Source organism: Hemitrygon akajei, chromosome 7 (assembly GCF_048418815.1).
Source record: "Hemitrygon akajei chromosome 7, sHemAka1.3, whole genome shotgun sequence".
NCBI classification, from domain to species: domain Eukaryota; kingdom Metazoa; phylum Chordata; class Chondrichthyes; order Myliobatiformes; family Dasyatidae; genus Hemitrygon; species Hemitrygon akajei.
This window is the reverse complement of record NC_133130.1, coordinates 181,490,416-181,511,413: the sequence shown is the minus strand read 5'-3', so window position 1 is coordinate 181,511,413 and position 20,998 is coordinate 181,490,416. Positions and strand designations below refer to the sequence as shown.

Here is a 20,998-nt window from a genome sequence, read left to right as displayed (position 1 = left end):
AGCTGGTACCTTTTCAGGGATATTTTCCAATACCTCAGCTGCAAACACATTCTTCCCAATATAATACTGAGTTATTGCCCTTCGCACCTCCCGCTTTTTCATTGACAACCTCACCTCTGCGAGGTTTAACCCCTTCACCAAATTTATCAAGTCTGATTTGGTGGCCGCCTCTAGCGCCTCCAGAGTCGGGTTTTCTATAAATTCACCCACGTCCATCTTTGCTGGTTTCCCGTCTGGCTACCCGCGTAACCAGATCCAAGTTTGGACTTACAAGCCCGATTTACTGGCCTCCCAATTTGGTGTCAAATCCCGAGACGAGAACCCCAAGTTGTTACGTACCCCTTAACTGGGTCACTTACCAGCAAAGATAGAGAGGTCCATTGAAGTCTGATGATACTATTTTTAAACAGTATTTATTATTAAAAAGACACAAAAATAATATCAGTGCAAATATACAGATACTATATGTCGTCAATACTAAATCTAAAGGTGCGGGTATAATAATAATCAATAAGAAATAAGCTGTATCGTTGTCTAGGGGATAATGAATTGTCCGATGAAAATATATAGTTTGTTCAGTTCATACAGGCTGCAGCCGTTGGGGAGAGAGAGATTTAGAGAAAAACTTGCCGATTCCTTTTATGATGTCAATCCTTTGAGAGTCGTTGGGAAGTTGAGTTCCCCGTTGTTAGCTAAAAACCGTTTTTCCGTGGCAAAGGCCACCGATTCTGGGGCAAATGGAAGCGGACGCACGTGGCCTTCCACCGGCTTTCGCTATTACGGGATCGCTAGCGTTTCTTCTGGTGCGTCTGAGGGGCTGTTCCCACAGACCCTCTTTTTATCCTGACTCACAGGGTCTCAGGTGTCAATCAGGTTGGGATGATGCAATCCCTCCACCAACCTCCCCCTTGGTTCATTGCCTGGGGGCTTCGATGCATCGTACAGGATTCAATACACAAGTCCGTCTCCAAGAGACAATAGCCGGTATCAATGGGTCCGCCTTTCGGAGGCCAGGACACATTCCAACCCTTTTGTGGATTCTGCATGTCTTCTCATTTCCTGTGTCCCCTGAACTGACTTAATAGTGATCTTGCGATTCTCACAAAGGAGGGGGCTACCCCGCACCCTTCGGCCCCTCAGAGCTGTGGCACATTCGTAACAAGAGCGAGTAGGCCCTCCTGCCCTTTTGAGCCACGCCACCCAGTAATCCCCTGATTTAATCCTAGCCTAATCGCAGGACAATTTACAATGACCAATTAATTTACTGACCAGTACGTCTTTGGACTGTGGGAGGAAACTAGGGCAACCGAAGGAAACCCATGTGGTCATAGGGGAACACACAAACTCCTTACAGGCAGTGATGGGACTTGAACCCGGGACGCTGGTAATAGAAAGTGTTGTGCTAACCACTATGCTACCATGACTTCCCTTGTCTGTGTGAAATTAGCGTTAGCAATAGTGTTTGGAGGGCTGCTTGGAGTAGCCAAGGGAATTGATAATTAACCAATAATTGATGCATTATCTGAGAAGGTGCTGGATGTAGATTCACAAGGAGTGGGAATGTGTGGGTGAATTGGAAAACTGCTTCAGGTATGGAGATGATGGGCCAACTGATCTGCTGGGGGAAGGGGAGGGTCGAAGCTTCTGTTACTAATTGTGAGATGGGCGTTGTTCTAATGTTTCTATCTTCCATCCAGTGGGGTTTCTTGTTTGGTGGATGTCTGTGAAGAGTAAATGTATACTGTATACATTCTCTGATATTAAGTTGAATCATTGTGACATTGGACAGACACAGCCCATTTGGTCGTGGAGGTTAAAGCCCTCAATTTGTAAAAGTCATTGTATTCTGAAGAGAGCAGCACCAGAGGGAGTCAAAGTGAGTTCGATCCAAACCATTTCTCAATGTCTCTGTCTTCAGTTGAACTTGTCAGGATGTTTACCTCTACTCTCCGCCCACAGAGCTTGCTGACGGGACTGATGTACTATCGGCCCGAGGACCCTGTGGAATACCTGGAGGGATGTTTGCAGAGAGTCCGGGAGCTCGGAGGGCCAGAGAAGGTGAAGTGGGACACCTTCATCTCTCAGGAGCGTCGACCGTTACCCCCCATCAACGGTGGGCAGGGGAAGAAGCCAATATTGCGGGCAGGTGAATGAGCAAAACGATTAGTCTTCGGTTGTATTTAAGAGGGTGGTGATGTTGGGGGGGGATCTGAGCCTGCTTTGGAAAGGCTGGCGGTTTATTGTTTGTCTGGAAAGGAGAGTCATAGAGCTGGGGAGGGAGCAACATGTGGGTAGATCAGACCCAAGTCCAACCTGCCTAACTGCTTTAAGTTCCAGTCTTTCTGAAAGTGCCTTTTAATTTCTTGGTTGGAAAAGGAGGATGTCATGAAGTCAGGACCTTCAGCCCATTGAGTATACCTCAACTATCTCACATCCATTTTCCCCAATTCTAAACTGATTTACACTAATTACACTAATCCATTCACCCTAATGATTTACATGAATTTGCACCGATTTACACTGCACTAATGATTTACACTCATTCTAAACTGATTCCATTTTATTTTACCCAAATGCTCACCAACTCAGCTCCGAATTTACCACTTACCTTCTGACAAGGGGCGATTTGTAGTGGCCAATAAAGCCGACGTCCCACACATGTTTGGGATGTGGGAGGAAGACCCATAGGGATGTTCAAAGTTCAAAATAAATTTTATTATCAAAGTGCTTAGAAAAATGGAGGGCTATGGGTAAGCCTAGTAATTTCTAAGGTAGGGACATGTTCGGCACAACTTTGTGGGCCGAAGGGCCTGTGTTGTGTTGTAGGTTTTCTATGTTTCTATGTATATATGTCACCATATACAACTCTGAGATTCATATTTCCTAAGGACATACTCAGCAAGTTTATCGAATAGTGACTATAACAGGATCAATGAAAGATCAACCAGAGTGCAGAAGACAACCAACTGTGCAAATGTAAATATAAATAAACAGCAAAAAATAACAAGAACCTGAGATAAATTCTTAAAGTGAGATCATTGTTTGTGGGAACATCACAATAGATGAGCAAGTGACAGTAGTTGTCCCCTTTTGTTCAAGAGCCTGATGGTTGAGGGGTAGTAATTGTTCTTGAACTTGGTGGTGTGAATCCTGAGGCTCTTGTACCTTATACCTGATGGATGCAGTTCTGCTATGACAGCGTTGCGTGTAGATATATTCAATTTACCAGTGACGTACTGGGCCAAATCCACTACCTTTTGTAGTACTTTCCATTCAAAGGCATTGGTGTTTCCATACCAGGCAGTGATGCAGCCAGTCAATACACTCTCCACTACACTACTATAGAAGTTTGTCAAAGTTTTAGATGTCATTCCGACTCTCCGCAGACTCCTGACGAAGTAGAGATGCTGCCCTGCTCCAGCAGCAGAAGATAACAAGGAGACAGAACAAAATCCTCACAGGCAGCACCAAAGCTCGGCCTTGCTCCGGAGCCACTGGAGACAGGAGACAGCAGCTCTGCTGTTGGGTGGGAAAGGAAGAATGGTGAGACTTGTATCAGTCATGCTGACTTCTCAACCATGACAACACATCTGCTGCCAAGTCGGGGCTTGAACTCGCACCACCAGGTTGAAGAACAATTACTACTCCTCAACTAAAGGGCTCTTGAACAAAAGGGGACTTGATTCCATTGCACTGGGCTCTCCTGAATGAAACTGCTGGAGATGCCATATTTTCTCTTGGGGTTGAGCTTTGCCATTTTAAAAGCTCACATTACTGTGGATAAGAAGACACGGTGCCTGGCAGGAAATGGGCAGTAGGCATTTTTGCTGGTGGCAAAAAGGTAACAAGCTGAATGCCACAGAATCAGCATCGGTGTCTCAACTTCTTTCATTGGTGGCTTCAAGTTTGGATGAACATACAGAAAGTGTAATTGTCAATGACACAAATAAAGGTAGGAAAACACTCTCAGTTCCCACTTTATTAGGTATCTCCAGTATCTAACACTTTATTAAATACAGGAGATACCTAATAAAGTAGCCATTAGGTGTATTTCTGTAAGTTCATGGTCTTCTGCTGCTGTAGCCTAACCACCTCAAGGTTCGACATGTTGTGCATTCAGAGACGCTCTTCTGCACACCACTGCTGTAACGTGTGGTTATTTGAGTTCCTGTCACCTTCCTGTCAGCTTGAACCAGTCTGGCCTTTCTCCTCTGACCTCTCATTAACGAGGTGCTTTTGCCCGCACAACTGCTGCTCACTGGATGGTCTTTGCACCATTCTCTATAAACTCCAGAGACTGTTGTGCATGAAAATCCCAGGAGATCAGAAGTTTATGAGATACTCAAACCACTCCATCTGGCACCAACAATCATTCTACGATCAAAGTCATTTAGATCACATTTCTTCCCCATTCTGATGTTTGGTTTGAACAACAACTGACCTCTTGACCACGTCTGCATTGAGTTGCTGCCACATGATTGGCTGATTAGATATTTACATTAACGAACAGGTGTACAGGTCTAATAAAGTGGTCACAGAGTGTATGTATGTTGTAAGGAGTTTACAGAGGAGTAAAGGAAGATTCCCTTTGTCAAGGATTGGACTCCTGTCTCTCCACTTGCCTTCTCATCTTTCCTGCCATCTCACCCCTCCACTCTGTCGTGATGCAGGGTGTGGAGGGTTTTCCTCAGTATTATCATCTCTGTCCTGGGCTCAACACTAAGAAAGCACGGCAGTGCCTCTGCTATCTTAGGCGTATGTGAAAAATCGGTTTGACATCTAATACTTCGACAAATGTCTGTAGATGTGTGATGGAGAGTATATTGACAATAGACAATAGAGAGTAGGTGCAGGAGTAGGCCATTCGGCCCTTCTAGCCAGCACTGCCATTCACTGTGATCATGGCTGATCATACACAATCAGTACCCCCGTTCCTGCCCTCTCTCCATATCCCTTGACCCCACCATCTATAAGAGCTATCTAACTCTCTCTTGAATGCATCCAGAGACTTGGCCTCCACTTCTGTCCCTTCTGGGACAGAGCATTCCACATATCCACCACTCTCTGGGTGAAAAAGTTTTTCTGCATCTCTGTTCTAAATGGCCTACCCCTTATTCTTAAACTGTGGCCTCTAGTTCTGGACTCACCCATCAGCGGGAACATGCTTCCTGCCTCCAGTGTGTCCAATCCCTTAATAATCTTATATGTTTCAATCAGATCCCCTCTCATCCTTCTAAATTCCAGTGTATACAAGCCCAGTCGCTCCAATCTTTCAACATATGACAGTCCCACCATTCCGGGAATTAACCTTGTGAACCTACGCTGCACTCCCTCAATAGCAAGAATGTCCTTCCTCAAATTTGGAGACCAAATCTGTACACAATACTCCAGGTGGGGTCTCACCAGGGCCCTGTAAAGCTGCAGAAGGACCTCTTTACTCCTATACTCAATTCCTCTTGTTATAAAAGCCAGCATGCCATTAGCTTTCTTCACTGCCTGCTGTACCTGCATGCTTGCTTTCATTGACTGATGTACAAGAACACCTAGATCTCGTTGTACTTCCCCTTTTCCTAACTTGACTCCATTTAGATAGTAATCTGCCTTCCTGTTCTTGCCACCAAAGTGGATAACCTGACATTTATCCACATTAAACAGCATGTGCCATACATTTGCCCACTCAGCCAACCTGTCCAAGTCACCCTGCATTCTCATAACATCCTCCTGACATTTCACACTGCCACCCAGCTTTGTGTCATCAGCAAATTTGCTAATGTTATTTTTAATCCCTTCATCTAAATCATTAATGTATATTGTAAACAGCTGTGGTCCCAGCACCGAACCTTGCGGTACCCCACTGGTCACAGCCTGCCATTCCGAAAGGGACCCGTTAATCGCTACTCTTTGTTTCCTGTCAGCCAGCCAATTTTCAATCCATGTCAGTACTCTGTCCCCAGTACCATGTGCCCTAATTTTGCCCACTAATCTCCTATGTGGGACTTTATCAAAAGCTTTCTGGAAGTCCAGGTACACTACATCCACTGGCTCTCCCACTCTCTCACTGACTGTTTGTATCACCACCTGTTTTGGAAACACCAATGTCTTTGAATGTGAAATGCTACTAAATGTAGTGAATACTGCCTTGTACATCACTGGTAAAGCCCTCCCCATCATTAAGCCTGTGTACACAGAGTACTGTCACAGGAAATCAGCATCCATCATCAGGGACCCCCACCACACAAGCCATGCTCTCTTCTCACTGCTGCCATCAAGAAGGTACAGGAGCCTCAGTGCCCACACCACCAGGTTCAGGAACAGTTATTACCCCTCAACCATCAAGCTTTTGAACCAGTGGGGATGACTTCACTAAACTTCACTTGTCCCATCACTAAACTGATCCCACAGCCAATAGACTCGACCCTTTCATCTCATGATCTTGATATTTATTGCTTTTTCCTTTTTCTTTTTGTATTGCACAGTTTATTTCTTTTCCCCACATTGGTTGTTGTCCATCCTGTTGTGTGCGCTCTTTCAGTGTTTCTTGTATTTACTGTGAATGCCTGCAAGAAAATGAATCTCAGGATTGTATGTGATGATATATAAGTACTTTGATACCAAATTTACTTTGAGCTTCCAAATTTCAAAAGGAAGTTTAAAAGTTCATTTACTGTATTATCAAAGTATGTACCCATATACAACTCCGAGATTCGTCTTCTCCAGATAGCCACGAAACAACGAAGGAACGTGAAAGTTGTTCAGAGAGAAACAGCAAACCCACCCCCTGCACCGAAAAGAACGGCATCCCGTCATCGACCCCCAAACATGTTCCGCACAAATGAACCCCACCCCAATCCTGCTGCACAAAACGGAACAAGAACATCGACCCCCAAACGTGTTCCGCACACAAAATGCAACAAGAGCATTGAAACCCTCCCCCCCAATCCTGCTGCACAAAACGGAACAAGAACATCGACCCCCAAACAGCCCTCCCCTGCACAAAAAAACGTAACAAGTAATCAACTCGCAAACCCTCTCCCTTGCACAACAGAATGGAAAAAGAACAGGCAAAAAATACAGAGTATAAAAACTACAGTCTATAACCGCATTCATCCAATCCATAAACACAGAACCATCAAAATATCCTCCGACATTACTGACATCATTGAAGGAGGGACACCACATGAGGCAGAGGCCTAACCGCCTTTCACAGTGAGCCACACAGCAACAGGGAACTTTGAACTTTGATCTGAAAGGTCACACTTCCTTTCCAAGAGCTCCCCCTCACTGAAGCTGCTGAAATCCCCCAGCTGATTGTCTGTTTCAGTGAGAGGAGGTTCATCAAGTGGACAATTATCTGACAAGTAGATTATAATGTGCATCGTGTGATATTGGCCATTTTGCCTGAAAGAAAATAAAGGAAGTTCTTCGTTTAAATGGTGAGAGACTTGGTGCTCTGAGAACAGAAGAGCATAATGCAGAGAGATCTGAGTGTACTGTTGCCTGGTCTGCAAAAAGGCTAGTGTGCAGGTTAAAGAAATAGTTGGGAAACTCAACAGAATGTTGTGTTATGAATTGACCACAAGAGTAGGGAGCCTGTTCTTCAGTTGTGTAGGGTATTGGTGAGACCACATCCGCAGTACTCTGCACAGTAATGGCCTCTTTACTTAAACAAGGATGTTACTGTGTTGGAAGTTGTTCAGAGAAGTTAAGTTCACAGTCTTTTGCACATGGGCTGTTTTGCTCTCTGTTAGGTGCAATCTTTCATTATGATTATTGGATTTACTGAGTGTGAATATGTGTGTGTATGTGTGTGTATACACACACACTTTTACTTAGCACTTTGAAATAGAAAATAGAACAAGTCAGTCCTGGAACAGGCCCCTCAGCCCACAATGTTGTACTAAACTAGCTAAAAAACTAAATCCAAAAAACCTCCAGAAAACTACTCCCTACACGATGTCCACATCCTTCCATCTTCTTCATATTCATGTGCCTATCGAAATGTATCTTAAAAGCCACTAATATATTTGCCTCTACCACCAAAACCGGCAGGCATCCACTACAGTCTGACTAACAAAACTTACCCCTTGCATCCCCTTTGAACCTCTCCCCGTCACCTTCCATGGTTTACCTCATGATGAAAGATTGGAGGGATTTGTCTTCCTGTTCGAGTTCCAGTTGAGCATTAAATAGTACAGCACAGTACAGGCCGTTCAGCCCACAATGTTGTGCCGACCCTTAAACCCTGCCTCCCATATAACGCCCCACCTTAAATTCCTCCATATACCTGTCTAGTAGTCTCTTAAACTTCACTAGTGTATCTGCCTCCACCACTGACTCAGGCAGTGCATTCCACGCACCAACCACTCAGAGTGAAAAACCTTCCTCTAATATCCCCCTTGAACTGCCCTCCCCTTACCTTAAAGCCATGTCCTCTTGTACTGAGCAGTGGTGCCCTGGTGTCATTCAACCACATACAGTACAAGTGCACAGCAAAACGAAACAGCATTCCTCCGAGGCCAAGCTGCAAAATACAAGGCCTACAGTAACATCGAGTACATATGGTTATGGTGGCACGTACATTCACAATATAGTATCTGTACAAGTCCCCGAGTGGCTTGGCCCGAAGATTGATGGCCCATGCGATTTTGTCTTGGAGCCGCACTTCTGCAAGGACAAACATGCAGTAGTTCCTCAGGTTGTGTTGGGTCAGCTGCAGAAGTGGGCAATCCACATTGTCTTCCAGGGTGTGAACACTGGAGAGCCGGCCAGCAGGATTCCAGCGTGCCCACCTCGTCTCTGCTCTCTCCTTCATGGTCTCCGGCGCCTCCTCCCCGGGTGGTTGTAACGGGTGACGCCGCAGAACGAGGGCCAACTCCACACAACAACCGAGGCCATGCAGGTCCCCCACCGCCGGTCTCACCAATGAGATTTAAAACACTATAAAGGGACTCTACTGAAACATTTAACATCCTGAAGGGTCTCAGATGTTACATTTTCTCAGGGTTGCTTTCCCCCCAAACTCATCCTGACCACCTCCCACTAATCTTTCGTTGTCAGTTCCTCCCCAGATGGCATCAGCTATTGGTCCTTTCCTTAACTATAGCCACGGTAATGATGAATTGGCTGTGAAACAGGAAGCTGTCCATGAAGGGTGAACTGGAACTAAACTGTGATGTGTGATGACATTGGCTCTGATCTAAGGACAGAACCTGTTACCGGAAATAGTTTTTTTTTTTGGCCGCATTTCTGTGATTTGGCCACTGGTGAGCTGCTGGAACTCGAGAGGGGTTGTTGTCTAACCTTGAGTGATTCCTTATAAAAGCTAAAGATTTAAACATCCCGCTGGTCCTGATCTTTAGTCAGGACCTGATGGGTGCCCTGCATCTGTGATAGAGTAAGGAAGAAATACACCCTCTGCTACTGACGTTTGATTCCTGTCGTGCGGACAAGAGAATTGCTCAACTCCTTGTGGACTGTGGGTTTGCAAAGAGGGTGTGGAAAAAGAGGCAAGGGCCTGGGCCGTGGTTCATTTGAAAAGTTGTCTGAGAGAGGACTCTTTGATTTACGGGCTGTACTCAGAGACAAGCAAAGAGATGGATGTCAAATACTGCTGGAAGATCATCGACTCAGTGTAAGATGCCCTATGGCCTCCCCAAAACTTGCTGGCCTGCTGGCACAGTGAGATGTCCAGAGAGGAATGCTGCCGACTGGCACATTCCGGGTTGCAGGAGTACATCTAAATCCGGAATGTTCTGTGGGAGCATCTGTACCAGTCGTGGTTCAAGGAGGCAGCTCACCACCATGTTCATGTAAACAATTAGTTCATTCGTTGCGTGCTGTGTGGCGCGACGCGGGCGATCACGGTCTTGCCTATGACTATGGCTGTTCTTGGCAAACTTCTTCTGAAGTGGTTCGCCATTGACGCCTTCTGGGCAGTGTCTTTGCTAGACGGGTTGTCCCAGCCATTGTCAATGCTCTTCAGCAATTGTCTGCCCGTTATCAGTGGTTGCAAAACCAGGATTTATGATATGCAAAATAGCGGAGGGAAGGAGCTCCACACACCTCCTTTGGTAGAGACGTATCTTCACCCTGCCACCTGAGCAGTTAGTACTGAGCAGTAAAGGCTGCGAAGGATGAAAACAAAATCAATTGTATGTCCTCTTCAGCATTGCACTGTGTAGCGAGAGTATTACTGGTAACAGGTTTCTTTTGGCAATGTTTTATGATTAATTTTGCCATTAGTGAGTACTGGAATCCGCCGTGCATCTGAGTAAGGCTTAAAAATGCACTCGGCTATTTAAAACACACAGAATCAGATGGAACTATTGGCTGGGGCCTTTTTTGTGTGCCTATTTTTGTTTTCCAACTTCCTGACCGCAGGCTTCTGGTCCCCTTCTGCTCTTGGTCTCAGATGTTCGAGGCAGAGTCAAGCGGGGAGCAGATGTCCCATCCCACTGCACCAAGCCTTCACCACAATGAAACCAAAGTGTCAGCGAGCCCTTCCTCACAGGAAGCTCACCTCCTGCATCTGAAGCTTGTGGGCGCTACTCAGATGCTTTGAGTCTGACCACTGTGTGCAGTGCTTGTCAGGCGAGACTAATCCATGTCGTTGAATCACTTCCAAACAACGTCTGGGGGTTGGACGTACTGATTATTTCTGAATGTTGCCGATCAGAATTGGATATTTGTAACATCAGACCCACCCCCCCCCCCCCCCCCACCCCCAGACAAAGGTTAATTTTTGTTCTGGCTTAGCTCCTTTATAAAATTTTACTTAAAAGGGAAATAGAAACAAATCCATTGAAATGTCTAAATTTAGAGTTCAGCCATCAGCAGAACAGTTCATTTATTTATGCAGACAGTTGCCTGGACAAATGTTCTATTCAAGCATAGTTGTCAGGCTGAGTTTGCCTTGCATTTAAACAATTAACTTCCTTTTACATTACCAATTGCACTCTGCTGTTTACTGACACCATCTCAAGCTAATAGTGTGTTCTTTCCAGACTGTTTACCTTGGCTACTAGCGATCAGAAGTTTATAGGGCAAGATAAAAATTAAATCTGGAACTGCTCCTGTTTCTGGTTGGGCCATCTTTGCTAAAAATCCACAGAACTAACAAGGATGTCTCTTCAACAATAGCTTTGTCTTTCAGGCCAACAACTCCTTTAACTGAGAGCTTCTCCAAAAGCTTAGTTGTTATTATACATTAATTTTAGTTTGTTTGATTTATTCAAACTTAAGATTGTTATTTTGCATAACAGTTGCGTGGCTACAGTTAAGTTTGTGACTTAGCCTGTATGGAGGGGAAAATATTTCTCTGCTGCTGCTTCTAGGTTGATGTGTTGGCGGTAGTCATGTGACTGGAATATTGGTGGGACGCCAGTGTCTATGGAAGATTCTGTGGGAGAGCAAGTGATTCCTCTAGGAAAAGACGTGTTAATGGTGTGTGATTAGGGATTAAGCAGGTGGGGCTTGTGCTCTTCAGAATGGATTCTGAAGTCCATTCTTCTCTTGTTTCTAAAGTTTAGAAGAACGCGAGGAGATCCCACTGAGTTGAACAGATTCTTGTGGGGTTGAAAGGGTAGATGTAGGGTTGATATTTCCCTTAGCTGTAGTGTCTAGTCCTAGAAATCAAGGTCTCAGAAAATTGGTCAGTATCCACGACAGCTGAGAAGAGATTTTGCCAGACAGTAAGGAATCTTTGGAATTCTGTACTAAAGAGAGATGTGGGGGCTTAGTTGCTGAGTATGTTCAAAGTGCAGATCAGTGAATTTTTTATATGTTAATACAATAAGGGTTAGGGGTTAGTGGAGGAAAATGGTAAAGGAATGGCCATGATATTATTTAATAGGAGAACAGGCATGAGGGACTTGTTGAATCCTGATGTTTTTTGCAATCAAAAGTTCTTCAGAAGTCAAGAATGAGGCACAAATTTTGTTGCTTACGTCCATTTTATTAAGCATTACGAGAATGAAAATTGAACAAAGAAAGAGCTAAGAGAACAAAAAAATTGTGGTCTTTTACAAAAACTAGCTCCAACTTAAAAAATAGCACTCTTTTGATAAGAATTAATCTATAAAATAGCCAGATTCAAGTGGCATGACACCTGCTACAGAGAAACTAAGAAGCTTCTAGAAAAATACATAAGCGACCTAACTCTCAACATGGAGAAGGCCAAGGAAATTGTTGTGGACTTCATGAAGGTGCAGATGAACCATTCCTCTCTGCAAAAACATGGCTCCTCCATAGAGAGAGTTAAGTGCACCAAGTTCCTGGGAGTTCATAGCACAGACGACCTTACCTAGTCCCTCAAAACCACCTCCCTGAACAAAAAGGCACAGCAGCATCTCCACTTCCTAAGGAGACTGAGGCAACTGAGGCTCCCACCCCCCCCCCCCCAAGTGAATTTTACAGGAGCACCATTGAAAGCATCTTGACAAGTTGCATCTCCATCTGGTCTGGGTGCAGCTGAGCGTGGGACCAGAAGTCCCTACAAAGGACTGTGAGAATACCTGAGAGGATCATAGGGGTCTCCCTACCAGCTATTGGGGACATTTATCAGGAGCGTTGTGTACACAGGATCCTTAGTATTATGAAGGACCCCCCCCCCACCCCCCATCCATCCAGCATCCTCTTTGACTTTCTACCATCGAGCAGGAGATTCCGATGCATAAAAGCAGGAATGGTCAGGATGGGAAACAGGCCGTTAGGCTCCTAAACTCACTGCCACATCGCATTTGGAGTGTCACTGGATAATCTGTTCTGTACCTTGCAATATTTAATTTATGCTCTAATCCGTATGTAGATTTTATCCTTACTTACACAAATAATTGTGTGTTATGTGTACTACTGTGCTTTACACCCTGGTTCGGAGAAACGTTGTCTCGTTTGATGGTACATATGTACCGTATATAGTTAAATGACAATAAACTTGACAACAATTACTGGAAAATTAACTGGAAACTTGCAGGTCTTTAGGTGATTATATAAAAGAACAAAGTATAGGAAAATTAAACTACAAGAAAAAGTACCAAATGCAATAAGCATATAGATAGATAGATAGATAGATAGATACTTTATTCATCCCCATGGGGAAATTCAACATTTTTTCCAATGTCCCATACACTTGTTGTAGCAAAAACTCATTACATACAATACTTAACTCAGTAATAAAATGATATGCATCTAAATCACTAACTCAAAAAGCATTAATAATAGCTTTAAAAAAAGTTCTTAAGTCCTGGCAGTTGAATTGTAAAGCCTAATGGCATTGGGGAGTATTGACCTCTTCATCCTGTCTGAGGAGCATTGCATCGACAGTAACCTGTCGCTGAAACTGCTTCTCTGTCTCTGGATGGTGCTATGTAGAGGATGTTCAGGGTTTTCCATAATTGACCGTAGCCTACTCAGCGCCCTTCGCTCAGCTACCGATGATAAACTCTCCAGTACTTTGCCCACGACAGAGCCCGCCTTCCTTATCAGCTTATTAAGACGTGAGGCGTCCTTCTTCTTAATGCTTCCTCCCCAACACGCCACCACAAAGAAGAGGGCGCTCTCAACAACTGACCTATAGAACATCATCAGCATCTCACTGCAGACATTGAATGACGCCAACCTTCTAAGGAAGTACAGTCGACTCTGTGCCTTCCTGCACAAGGCATCTGTGTTGGCAGTCCAGTCTAGCTTCTCGTCCAACTGTACTCCCAGATACTTGTAGGTCTTAACCTGCTCCACACATTCTCCATTAATGATCACTGATCAATGATACAACAATATATCTCTGTGTGGCAGGAGAATGCACATTGTGGTGCAATATTCTCTGTTTTATTGTTTTGTACATTATTATTGCACAATGGTAAATTGTGTATATTATTATTCTGTACCTTATTATTAGTTATTATATTTAGTATTATTATTATTGCCTATTGTGTTTTTAAATGTTGCTGTTATAACAAAATAATTTCCCACTCAGGATCAATAAAGTACTTTTTGTTGTTGTTATTATTAAAAATAACAATTCTACATCCTAATCCAACAAGCTGAATGGGCCAACTCCTGCTTCTGTTTTATCAGTTCTTGTTTCTGAATCTGAGGGAGATCCCTCCATTTCAGTCAAATTGACCTTAAGTGGTCATGGGATCCCAGCGAAATGTGAAGCAGAACTGAAAATTTTGGGAACACCCAACATATCAGGCAGCATCTGTAGAGACAGAGTTAATGATTGTTTCTGTTTGGTAGCCAGGGAGATGAAGGGGAGTTAATGTCTGAAATACTTTTGGACCAGGGCTGCACTTCACTGTGATTAACCTTGTCTTCTAGAGCTGGGAATGGCTCCCCATCGCCGCTATGATCGTCTGCCTCCCATCCAAGCCCAGTTTTCAATCGAGAGTGACTCGGATATGACAGAATCTTCAGGGCTGATTCAAGAATATGACGTCTTCGACCCAGGCAAACCAAGGCCCTGCATCATCTTTGTTATTGGTATGTCTTTGCTTTCCTTCAATGCTGTCTGCAGAAAAAACCCACATTTAACATAAAGTGCCCAAGGACATCAGTGCTGTAAAATTTAAGAAGGTCGTTAACATTAGAACAAAGCTTTGTCCAGACGCCCACTGAGAGGTTTTATTCAGTACTAAATAGTGCTACTGTTTCTGTTCGGATGTAAAATTGCCCATTGAAAGTGTAATGTTTTTGCTGTGCTGGTTATCTACTACAGACTCCTGTTAGCTGTTTCATTATAGAGTGCGTTGTGGCTCAGCCGTTAATAACCCTCTTGCTTGAGCCAGACCTACCTGAAGATTCTCACCACCCAGGCCACGCTCTTTTCTCTCTGCTGCCATCAGATAGAAGGTACAGGAGCCTCAGGACTCACACCACCAGGTTCAAGGACTACCCTTCAACCAGCAGGCTCTTGAACAAAAGGGCATAAATACACTCATTTAAGGACTCATCTGTCTTGTTGCCACATGCTCATTTTTATTGCTATTTGTTAATATTTGTGTTTGATAGATAGATAGATACTTTATTCATCCCCATGGGGAAATTCAACTTTTTTTCCAATGTCCCATACACTCGTTGTAGCAAAACTAATTACATACAATACTTAACTCAGTAAAAAATATGATATGCATCTAAATCACTATCTCAAAAAGCATTAATAATAGCTTTTAAAAAGCTATTTTTAAAATAGCACAGTTTGTTGTCCATTGTTTCCAGTTACCGTTCTATAGATTTGCTCAGTATGCCCGCAGAAGAATCTCAGGGTTGTATGTAGTGACGTGTTTATACTCTGATAATAAATTTTACTTTGAGCTTTGAGTAGGAGAGTGCCATGCTCTCTCTGGCCCTGTGTTTAAGGAGTTAAATCAGTGCTGTGTCTGTCTGCTCATGTGAATGTAACAGATCCTGTGAAACCAGGGGACTTTGCCTTGTTTCCTCGTCTTCCTGCCCCAGATGTATTGTTCAGGCTGCGGCCTGTGGGAGCTTGCTGTGCACTGACTGGCTGCTGTAGTGACTATGTTTCCAAAGCTGGGCAGCGCTTTGGAAAGTCCTGAGGTCAGGGAAGATCCAGTGTTTGTCCACCTTTAACTGCCTTTTGGGCTGAGGTTTCAGAGGGCAGTTTGAGGTTTACCACACTGGTACCTGGAGCCTGGGAGCAAGAAATCTCGGTGGAACCATTCAGCACTTTATATAGAGAGATCTATTAACGACATCGCAGTGTGTGTGGGAACCAGGTGCAAATCTCCAAAACAATGAAACACCCAGGGCTTGGAGGAAGGAGGCTCCCTGGGAGCGTTTGGGCTGTTGCTGCACACCACGGCACCTGCCCCCTGTGTTAAGGGGCCGCACAGACAGAAGAGCATCACTGTAGAGCAAATCCCCCCCCCCCCCCCCCCCCAGGGAGACACCGGCTTCCCCATCACAGACCGTCACAGACTGAGGGAGGTTTATTCTCTTTGAACATAGATGCCATGTTTTGAGAGAGAGAATAAAAGGTTAAAGGTGAAAATTCAAGTACAGGGCACATGACCAAGGCTAAAATGAGTGACAGGGAATCTACGGTATGTTGGTCAGGTAGCTTTCGTGCGTAGAGGAAGGCACGAGGGTCACAGTACTGGGAGGGATGGGTTTCTCCTGGAAGAACGTGACAGAGTGGAGCCCACTTTCCTGGAGAACAGTTAGGGGAAAACTAAAGGTGGCTTAGCGGCACATTGCGGGGCAAAAATCCTTCTCTTGCACTAGTAAGTACAGAAGAGCCTGCAGAGAGGAGAAATCCAGAAGGGCAGGAGGAGGCCTGAGTACAGCATGGACTTGTTGGCCTGAACGGTTTGTGTTTGTGCTGGGTATGGGCATGGGCTGCAAGACAGGGGGGGCAGGAACTCGGGGAGTGCAAACCCTGCAAGGTGACTACTTGAGCGCCAGACGGGGGGAGTGCGTGTGCACAACCAACCACATTTAGATTAAGTAAAGCAAGCACACGGGAGGTGGCTTTAACAGATGTATTCACATTGCAGTGAGAGAGAGGGAACAATGCACATGTGCAGACAATAGGTCAATATGTAGTGTTAAGGGGAGGGTCATTGCTCTAAAAGAAATAGATCCATTCGTTACACTTCTTCCCCTTTAGATTAATGCACCATAAAACTGTACATGGACAAAACATTTAGTTTCCCTTTCATAACCCATATTCCAAATAAACATGCTTTCACAACAGCAGTCCATAACTAACTTCACAGTTCTAAAGTTTAGGTGGCGCTCTGTTTTTTTCTGGATAGTACCTCTGGACCTGTGGAGTGACGTCAGGTTTGGCGAGTGTCTTGTCTAAGACAATGTTCTCAGTTTCCCGTATCATGTTGCTGTCAGTGACATTGGCACTGAGAGGCAAGTCCAGTGGTTGTAATGTGTCCGTCCTGTTGGATACAATTGACCCAGGTGTGTTCTTCAGCTGAGCATCCAGTACCTAGTCCACATGACGTCTCCATGTCTGATGTCCAACATCCACTGTGTACATCAGTTGTCCAGATCTTTTAGCTGTCCTTCCGGGTGTCCACTTGTCTTCTCGGTAATCACACACTAGGACTTCCTGTCCAATCTCAAAGCTCCTTGCTGCATCCCTTGGCAACTGGCTGGACTACTTATTCTGCACTTCCCTCCATAGATCTAGTTTCAGGAGGTCCATGCGAGATCTCAGATCCCTGCTCATGAACAGCATTGCAGGTGTTTGAGTTGTCATCACATGAACAGAGTTCCGATACACAAAAAAGGAAGTTGTCCACCTTGTGCTGTTGAGAAATGTCCTCCTTATCTATCACTTTAATGGTCTTCTTGAAGATTTGGATAGACCTTTCAGCTAATCTATTTGTTGCTGGGTGGTGAGAAGCTGATTTGAAATGTGTGATGCCATTTTTCTTCACAAACAGTCAGAATTCTTCCAACGTGTTGTTATGAACCCCGTTACTGGGTCACTTACCAGCAAAGATAGAGAGGTCTGTTGAAGTCTGATGATACTATTTTTAACAGTATTTATTAGTAAAAATACACAAAAATAATATCAATGTAAATATACAGATAATATACGTCGTCAATACTAAATCTAAAAGTGCGGGTATAATAATAATCAATAAGAAATAAGCTCTATCGTTGTCTAGGGGATAATGTATTGTCCGATGGAAATATAAAAGTCACTCAGTTCATGCAGGCTGCAGCCTTTGGGGACCACTGGGTTGCAATGGTTGGAGAGAGAGAGAGTTTTGGGAGAAAAACTTGCCGGCTTTCCTTTTGTGATTTCGATCCATCAGAGTCTCATTGGTGTGACCGTTCACTTGTGGCCTCTTTTAGCTAAGTCGTTCTTCTGTGGCAAGCCCGCCAATACCAGGCAAGGGAAGGACGCACACGAGCCCCCCACCGGCTGTCGCTATTAAACGCTGTCACGGGATTTCTAACGTTTCTCCTGGTGCGTCTAAAGGGGTTGTTCCCCAGACCCTCTTTTATCCTTACTCACGGGGTCTCAGATGTCAATCAGATTGGGATGATGCAATCCCTCAACCAGCCCACTCTGGTCGTCCCCTGAGGGTTTTCAATGAATAGTACAGTACTCAATACACAATTCTGTCTCCAAGAGACAATAGCCGTTATCAGCGGTTTTGTTTCGCTGAGGCCAGGACACATTCCAAACCTTGAGGATTCTCTCTCATTTCCTGGGTCCCAGACCTGAATTAATAGCGATCTTGCGATTCTCAAAAAGGACTTTGTACCCTTCGGCCCCTCAGAGTTGCGGCACATTCGTAACACCCCCTTCCTTCTAAGATTTTTACCATCGGTAAAAATGAATTAATACAGAGTCTTACAGGATTTCAGAATCTAACACAATACAAAAGAGTTTTTTTTTCACTACAGAGTAATACAGTTATACATTCAATTCAGCATTTAAAACAGTTAGTGATTCCTTTAATATCTTAACATCTTGTACCTTAATAAATTCTTGTAGCATCAGACTCCAATTTAATAGCCACCTATTTTTATTCCTTTTCTTCAGGAACCAAAAACTAAAGAGTTGTGATCTTAGTTTACGTGTATATTACAAAAGTTCATGCAAATACTAATCTTTATTTTACTTTCAAACTTAACAGTCAATCTTCCATGGGGTTGTCTTTATTATTCACATGCTTTGTCGAAATCCCTTAAAACCGGATCCTGTTATTTAAAGTGGCATCCCGTCAACCCTCGCCCCATTTCCAGTTAACTCCCACGTGGTCAACTTGTATACTAGTGTGGAATAGGCTTTCGCATGCTCCTTTCATAGGAGTTATTTTATCAACAATGTGTTCCAAACTTAGACCATTTTCCGAATTTCCACACAATTCTTTAACTTTAAGCAAGTCGGTAGTTTTATCTTCAGGACCCTTCATTCTATTAGTTTTCAGTTTAAAATTTGCAAGCGATACTTCTTTGTTCAAACAGCATTTCAAATTCTGCCTCTTCACAGCACACTCTTGAATAACAATAGCGTGTGGGGCACCTTTACTTTCCAAATCAGCCAGTAATTGATTCGCAGGCACCGCGTTACCAAGCCATTGTCTCTGTAGCCTGGTTGCTGCTTCTGACATCAATCCAGATTTTAAATTTTCTTCATTCAATTTAAGAACTACACTTTTCCCTTTTCCTTCAATAATAATATTCACCTCACCACCTTTTATCTCCTCATTAACTTTTAACACACCTTCGAGCACAAACAACTGGGAATTCTCACTTCCCACTATTACCAAGGTTAACCCTTTCTTCACTGAACCAAGTCCATCTGACCCTCAAGGACTGCATTCCTTTTCAACTGAATCAAATACCTCAGACTTTTTCTGAGCTCCATTACTAGGTTCAGTACCATGTGCATCCACATCTTGAACACACTCAAATGGGACCTCTGCCTCTTCCAGGCTTTCAATACCCGTATCCTTTTCAAATTCTAAGTTCCCCTGATCCTCCCAGTTACTCTCTGGGCAACTCCCTTCCGGAGTAAACTCAACCCCGCGGGCTGAAACAACCTCATCTGCCAACCCAGCAGACTTCTTCAAGGTAATGGCATCCTTTTCATCTAGGACTGCCCTCATTTCATTATCGGGAACACCTTTAAAATTTTCATCTTCTTCAAACAGTTCTGCCAAACCAGACAGATCATCCATGTCCAACCCTAGACCTTTTAACAGCCTTATCTGTTTCTCATCTTTACTCCATGCCTCTATCAATTTCCTCTTGGCTAAGGGCAGGTCTACCTCCTTTCCCTTACTTACTCTCTTTCACTTTCCTATTCTCCGTTTTACCACCCTCTAACTCCTTTTGGTACAGGGTCGGTAAAAGCGTCTTGGCCAAATCGATACTGGCCTGATTTAAACTGGTCTCTTTCTCAGCTGCCTTTTCCGACATGCTGAGAGTGATCGCGCATGCGGGATAGATCTTGGAATCTAGGGGCGGGACCTCAACACTTACAGGCTGGCTCGTCAGCTCCATGGCCGACCAAACATCACCACCAGCTAAATCGTTACCCAGAAGGATGTCTACGTCAATTCTCGGAAATTCTGATCACACCCCTATTTCAACTGGTCCAGATACCAGCTCACAATTTATAATGATCCTATGCAAAGGCATAGCTTCTGTCCCTTTACCTATGCCTCTCAAAGCTACCTCTCCAGTCTCGCGACCAAAATCTAGTACCGTTACTGCGAATCAATGACAGCTCAGCTCCAGTGTCTCTCCAGATCTGCACTGGAACTGGTGTGCCTCCCTCTTTCACAGACACAGTTCCTTCTGAAATACATTTCTCAGACCCCTCTCGTATTCTGTCTACCTGAGGCTTTCTCGTCGATTTACTGATCACCACAACACATCCTGTAGGGACTGCTGCTTTCCATTTTCCTGGCTCCTTCCTCGGAGCAAGGCACTTAGATGCAATATGACCCACCTTTCCACAATTAAAACAGGTCAAGCCAGGACCTCTCCTGCCGTCTTGCCTTTCCTCCTCCTTAATTTTACCACTAACTCCCGGCTGAATCTCTGCCTCAGCCGGCGGGCTTTCTCTACCGTTCCCACGGTCTCTCTGGTAACTTTTATTCGAGGAAATCTTTGTCTTGTGGGTTAGGGCATATTCATCTGCGAACCTAGCAAATTCAGAGATGGACTTATTCGGCTTCTCATTCAAATACATCCGGATATCATCCGAAACACAACCTTTAAATTCCTCAATCAGAATTAACTCTCTGAGACGCCAAAAATCTTCTTCCACCATTTCTGCTGCACACCAGCGATCCAAGAGCACACCCTTCTCATAGGCAAACTCGGTATACGTCTGATTCCACCCTTTCTTTAAATTTCTGAACTTTTGTCTATAGGTTTCAGGTACCAATTCGTAGGTCCGAAGAATGGCCTCTTTTACTTTCTCATAATTCTCAGACTCTTCCTCCTCCATGGACAACGCCGCATATGCCCGTTGTGCCTTCCCTTTTAACAC

The 20,998-nt window shown here is 44.2% G+C and overlaps 1 protein-coding gene across 2 annotated transcripts in view; it reads left to right on the top strand.

Moving 5' to 3' along the window:
* Positions 1-20,998, top strand: part of LOC140731248 (adenylate kinase isoenzyme 1-like) — a 178,154-nt gene that overhangs the window by 23,378 nt on the left and 133,778 nt on the right. The window contains exons 2-3 of one of the 2 annotated variants that reach the window (XM_073052787.1): positions 1,960-2,146; positions 14,320-14,481. In XM_073052787.1, coding sequence (XP_072908888.1) covers positions 1,960-2,146; positions 14,320-14,481 — 349 coding nt within the window. The remainder of the gene's footprint in view (positions 1-1,959; positions 2,147-14,319; positions 14,482-20,998) is intronic. The other variant, XM_073052788.1, reaches the window with a different exon arrangement.